General features: G+C 45.5%; 1 protein-coding gene across 1 annotated transcript; it reads right to left on the reverse strand.

The window, feature by feature from the left end:
- Window positions 1–1,238: 1,238 nt before the first annotated feature.
- On the reverse strand, window positions 1,239–3,991 carry LOC124660732 (sinapine esterase-like). The gene is made up of 5 exons (XM_047198548.1): window positions 3,703–3,991; window positions 3,405–3,629; window positions 2,538–2,686; window positions 2,158–2,434; window positions 1,239–1,675 (listed from the first exon to the last, which is right to left on the reverse strand). Exons 1-5 carry the CDS (start codon window positions 3,956–3,958, stop codon window positions 1,401–1,403), a joined length of 1,182 nt encoding a protein of 393 aa, XP_047054504.1. The 5' UTR covers window positions 3,959–3,991; the 3' UTR covers window positions 1,239–1,400.
- Between the last annotated feature and the right edge of the window lie 2,229 nt (window positions 3,992–6,220).

Here is a 6,220-nt window from a genome sequence, read left to right on the forward strand (position 1 = left end):
CCATCCCAACGGTGGCCTAGACCAAGGTATGTCTCGGCCCTTTTTTGCATCACATGGAGCAGGCGGAGGACCAACAACAAGCAGGAGTTGCTTGCCCTTAATCAACGACTCAGTAGAGGTGTCTTTGGAATTCCGAATCAGCTTCATATAATTAGAGAATAATCTCTTAGAGCTTTCAATCGGAGGGAGAGGTTTATCATGCGTCACCTCATTCCGAGCGAACCATGCACGCCATGCCACCAGAAGTGTCACATCAACCAACTGATTTGGTACTTGTGGAAGCAAGGAACGGAACCAGTGGTACGAAGGTTGTTGAATATCAAAATTTGCCGGCAGGTTCCACATTTTTCTCATATCATCCCACAGTGGGTCATGGGGGCAACTGTATAGGGCATGAGCAACATCCTCAAACGTTGCGCTGAAAATATTACAACCCGCATATTGCGATGCAGTTTGTTTTTCACTGTAGCTAGAGCATTTGTTGCAGCCTTCCACGCAAAAACCTTCAACTTCGGTGGTACAGAGGCCCGTCATATTCTTGCCCAGCATGGATCCGTTTGGGCACTTGAATCCGCAATGGCACACTGGTCAGGGTGGAATGCAAGACCTAATTTGTATGCACTGCATAACGAAAAAACACCTGATGACTCCGACTGCCATGCGTGCTCGTCCTCACCAAGGCGGCGAGACGGTTTAATCTTTAGGATTGAATCAGCATCAAATGGCACAAATAAACTACGGACCAAATGCACTTTTCAGCTGCCATCATCATAAATCAATTGAGATACCTTGTGGTAGCGTCGATTACCCTTTGGGGTCAGGGCTTTGAAGTATTGCGTCCTAGGGATCGAGCTATCCCTGCATGTCTATGCCCATTACCAACTTGCCATATTAGTTCTTTTTTTTAGTAGCTCCAAACCATATGATATAGCTGTCCAAATTGACGAAGGATTCCCGGTAAAGACCGTGTCAACTAAATCACCATTAGGATAATACCACGCTTTAGTCTTTAAGCACCCGCGCACACAAGGTCTCCAGAAAAGCTAATAATCACCCAGCTTGACGGGCAAGGAAAGCTTGATTAAATATCCCTAGGTCTTTGAAGCCCAAACCGGCATAGGTTTTTGCTCTATTCATTTTCGCCCAACTAACCCAATGAGTTCTTCTCTTCCCACGTTCAGCGCCCCACCAATAATTCCGAATGAGCCTCGTCAAATCATCACAAAACGAGAACGGTAGCCGAAAAATGTAGGTATCTCTTTATCCTTTATTGCGTAAGTGAAGCTGTACCGTTTAGCATACGTACACATTTGTTACAATTGAGAATCCAGAAACTGCAACCATGACAATCATGGTTGCAATTAAGAAAATTATGAGATTGTATAAAAGTCTGAACGTAGTTACAAATCAGAGAGGACCTTGTTTTCCGAGACAATCTCAGTAAGCTGTGGACATGAATTGGTGGTGGTGGCAATCGGAGGCTGGGTGTATGATCCTCTCAACAGGCCATTCGCAATTGCTTTGTATACAGCTTCTGATGGATGGAAGCCATCCCATGATCCGTACTTTTCTGGATCATCACGAACCTTGTATTCTCCGTATCCACATCCTCCAGTTTCGGACACACCATAAAATCCTTCTCCACCACAGCAAGCCACCAAAGGATACTTGATCCCTGAACAACAATTATAACAAGGAGAACGTGGACAGGGGATCATCAACTACTGAAAACATTGATATCGTATTACACAGGAAAGAAAGTGGCTATGTACAAGCAATGACTTATTCGAGAAGATTGGACTGAATTTATCCGCAGAAAACCCTCTAGTTTCCTCAGCAAGAGTGAATAATTTTCTTTGAGATCCATGGTGTTCAAAGTCCTTGTATTCTTCCTTTTCTTCAAAAACGAAAATAACAACCTTTTTGCCACAATTACAGAAATTTTTGGTTTGGGGAGTCAATTTGGTATAATCAAAATAAAACTTTGGTAAAAAATTGAGAATCCACTTTTGTTCTTCTTTATCCTAGGGATATACTTTAGTAGTTTGAAACTTGTCATAAAAAAGGTGGGACTGACATATGTTGGCTAGCAAAAAGTATTTTTCTTGTATCCTACGACGTGATTTCATAGTAGATAATAGAAAGCTTTGAACTCACCAAATTGCTCAGGAGAACGGAAAACCTTCATAGCAGCTCCATAGTAATCAGCATAGATGATCACCACGCCAGGATGAAGCTTCCGCAATTTTTCCAACTCATCCACAAGAAGTTTGTTATGATATTGCGAGAACTCGTTCATCCAACGTATGCAACCAGTGTCTGGCTCATAATATTCTGCCTTGTCACTCTCGAATCTCATGAGGTAGGCTGGGACGCAGCCAATTGGAAGGTTGCCAGGAACTAGCAACGTTTTGGCACCCAGCTCTATCAATTTCTGCAAACTCAGTTCATTTGCATTACTGACTATGTAATCCTGCACTATTTCTGGAACTGGGACTGAGCAGAAACAATAGTGACAACGGCAGCGAAGGACTCACGGTAACAGCAGAAGAAATTTTCGCAATAACGCTCGGGGTGAAGGTGCGAATCTTCTCAAAGGACACCTCAGTGAAAATAGGTAGGTTGTAATCATTGCCCCCAATTTCACCAACCAAGAAGAGAGATTTGTCCATCATGTTGGTGCAATCTGTTCAGTAAACATGATTATGGATCATTATGTAAAGATGACATCCAGAATAGTGTTCATGAAGCACCAAAAAACAGCATTCGATTCTACGGACTGTCTATGGTAGTGAAACAGCAAGAGGCTCGAACCAAGTTTACCACTATTAATTTACAATCTCATTAGTGCGCAAATTTAGAACTGTAATCTGGCGGATAGCAGATTAATACTGTTAGAGTACGTCATGGGCCTGGGTCCGTTAGTCTTATGGTTTGCTTAGGGGTCAAGTAAGCCTTGCTTGGAAGTCAAGTAAACCTCTCTATATATGGAGAGGAGATGTATCAATCTAATCAAGCAAGAATTAAGAAAGAAATCCCTTCCCTCTTGCCACCGGCCGTGGGCAAGGCCCCCAGCCGGCCCTCTCGCGCCATCCCTCTAGCAGCACCATAACAAATACATTTGTTGCATCACTGTCAGTTTTTTCTGCTGAAACTTCTACCATCTAGCTACGACTTCAGTTGAGATATTCTGTGATGACTGAAATGGACGTAGGTAGGGAACGCGTGCCAAATTGCAGTTTGTTGTTGTTACCGACGTACTAGGACACTGCACACAGTATTCACCTTGGTTGCTATTTGCTAACCAATTAACTCGCAGTTGTAAGTAGTATAGCAGATACAGAACACTTTCGCCTTGGTAGAAAAGGTACAGGTCAAAAGGGTGAAGGATAAGGGAGTGATACCGGCCAAATCGTTGGGGCAGAGCAACTCGAGCAGGTCGCGGAACCAATCCAACTCCTTGTCGAGGCACACCGTGTCAGGGTTAGGCAGGGGCGCGTCATTCTCCTCGAAGAATTCCGGGCTCAGCGCCGTGGCGCCGCCAACGGCGAAGTTGGCCCCGCGCGCGAAGTCCTCTGCGCTCCCCCCGCTCCAGTACGGCCGCAAGAACGGCAGCTCCAGTGCTTCCGCTGGCGCACCCCCACGGATTTCAGAATTACTAATGTTGCTACGGAGTAGTAAATTGATTGGTCGCGCGCGTACCGATGAAGTCGACGATGAGGCGGCCGTTGGAGAAGCGGCCGGTGGAGCGGTTGAAGAAGGTCTCGCCGTAGGGCAGCCTCATCGCGGGCTCGCGGTTGTCGTCCGGGAAGACGAAGTGGTAGTTGCCCGTGTCCGACAGGGAGTCCCCGAAGTTGAACAACCGCCAGTAGCACGCCGGATCCGCCCGCGCTGGCTGTGCCGCCGCCAGTACCAGTAGAACCACCGCCACCACTGACATGGAGGTAGAGGAAGACATGCCCTTTTCTCTGCCAATTCGCTCGATCGATGTGGAGTGTGTGGACGGAGAATGTGTCCACAGGGCCGAGATGGAATAAAGCGATCATTGATTATCACCACTCACCAACCAAATTGTTGTGATCTGTTTTCATGTCCGCGATCTTTCAACGGGCACTGTCATTTAATCACTCCTGCCCAAAATATAGTACATATAAACTTTAGTTAAAGTTAAAATTTTGTAAAGTTTAATCATCTATATTACAGTAATAAAATAATAATTTTTTTAGGATTTTTATTAAACATATTTTTATATTATATGCATTTGACATGGTAGATCTTTGTATAATTATCTATATTTTAGATCAAAATGTTTGCACCGTTTGACTTGCACGGAAACTTACGCACAACATAAAATGGGCAGGAGGGAGTACTACCTCCAACCTACACCTAGGCATTCCTCGGGTTGGGCCGGGTTTTGGGTCGGGCCTAAAAAAGCCCGACCTAGAATTTCATGGCTGAGCTCGGGTCGGCCCGACCTTCGGGCTTACAAATTAGGCCTGAATCAGGCCCGATCTGTTAAAGCTTGGCCTGAACTAGGTTTAAATTGTATTTTCTGCAAGCCCGAGCCTAGCCTAGCTCGACGCTCTGGCTCCAAAATCAGGTCCGAACCCGGCCTGGCCGTCCGGGCCAGGTTATCCATGCCTAATTGTACTCTATCCTAAATATTAAGCCTTATATATATTTTGAAAAGTAAAATCAAGTAAAATTTGACTAAACTTTAGAACAATCTATCAACAAATATAATATTTTTTAGATACCATGCGAGAATATATTTCATTATTTATTTAATGATATTAATTTTGTATTTTGCATGTCAATGATTTTTGGTAAAATCTTAGTCAAACTTGGTAGAGTTTGACTTTCTAAAAATAATATAAGCCTTAAGCATTGGGATGGAGCTAGTATGTTATGGTCCTGAATCTACTAGTTTACGTGGCGATATTCGATTAAAAACTTGCAATACAAGAAGAAGTCTGGGAGTTGTGGGCGTTGGAGATGGCTGGGCGGTCGACGTGCAGCGACCACGGGCAGAGGACTGTGAGGGTGGTGGCGGAGGCCCTCACCCAGCGGCACCATGGCCGCCGGCAGAGAAGAAGGGATGGGCTGGATGGTGTTGGACAAAACCCTAAATCATCTTATCTAGGTGTCTCCCGTGGCGTCTCTTCCTCTTCGTTGCGTGGTTGGGCCGGATCCGGTGGAGGGTTGACCCTGATCTACCGTCGCCTTTCTCGATGTTGGTCTAGTCCTCGGGCTTCTAGTATGGTTTGGTGTGGCGGATCTTGCAGGTTGCCAGTGGGTGGCGTGGGGGCTGCTAGCTACGATTCAATAAAGGAGGCGGTCCTAAAATTTCTCTCACACAAGAAAAAAATCTACTTGATGCGGGTCTTCATTGATCTGGCCGGGGTGTCGAGTTCCGGAAGGCTCCGCTGGCGAACTCCCTTGGGCGCTTTATACCTGGAAATTGCTGGATCAGATGAGATTTGGTCGTGTGTAACCATGTTTTTTCCTGGCCGTTTGATTCAGGAGGGACCCGCGAAGCTCTGCAGTTTGTTGCTTTCGTGGGACATGTTCTTGGTTCCATGGTGAAGTCAATCGTGGAGAATGGCATGGACGCGGAGTTCTAAGGTCTAGTAATGGTAGGTCAAGTATTGGTGGCTGATGACCCACAAGTATAGGGGTGTATTGTAGTACTTTCGATAAATAAGAGTGTCGAACCCAATGATACGCGTACAGCACGCGTCCGTTGGGAACCCCAAGTGGAAGGTGTGATGCGTACAACAGCAAGTTTCCCTCAGTAAGAAACCAAGGTTTATCGAATCAGTAGGAGTCAAGAAGCACGTTGAAGGTTGATGGCGGCGAGATGTAGTGCGGCGCAACACCAGGGATTCCGGCGCCAACGTGGAACCTGCACAACACAACCAAAGTACTTTGCCCCAACGAAACGAGTGAGGTTGTCAATCTCACCGGCTTGCTGTAACAAAGGATTAGATGTATAGTGTGGATGATGATTGTTTGCGGAAAACGAGTAGAACAAGTATTACGATAGATTGTATTTCAGATGTAAAGAATGGACCGGGGTCCACGGTTCACTAGAGGTGTCTCTCCCATAAGATAAATAGCATGTTGGGTGAACAAATTACGGTCGGGCAATTGACAAATAAAGAGAGCATGACAATGCACATACATGATATGATGAATATTGTGAGATTTAATTGGGCAT

The sequence above is a fragment of the Lolium rigidum genome, chromosome 6 (genome assembly GCF_022539505.1).
Source record: "Lolium rigidum isolate FL_2022 chromosome 6, APGP_CSIRO_Lrig_0.1, whole genome shotgun sequence".
Classification (NCBI taxonomy): Eukaryota; Viridiplantae; Streptophyta; class Magnoliopsida; order Poales; family Poaceae; genus Lolium; species Lolium rigidum.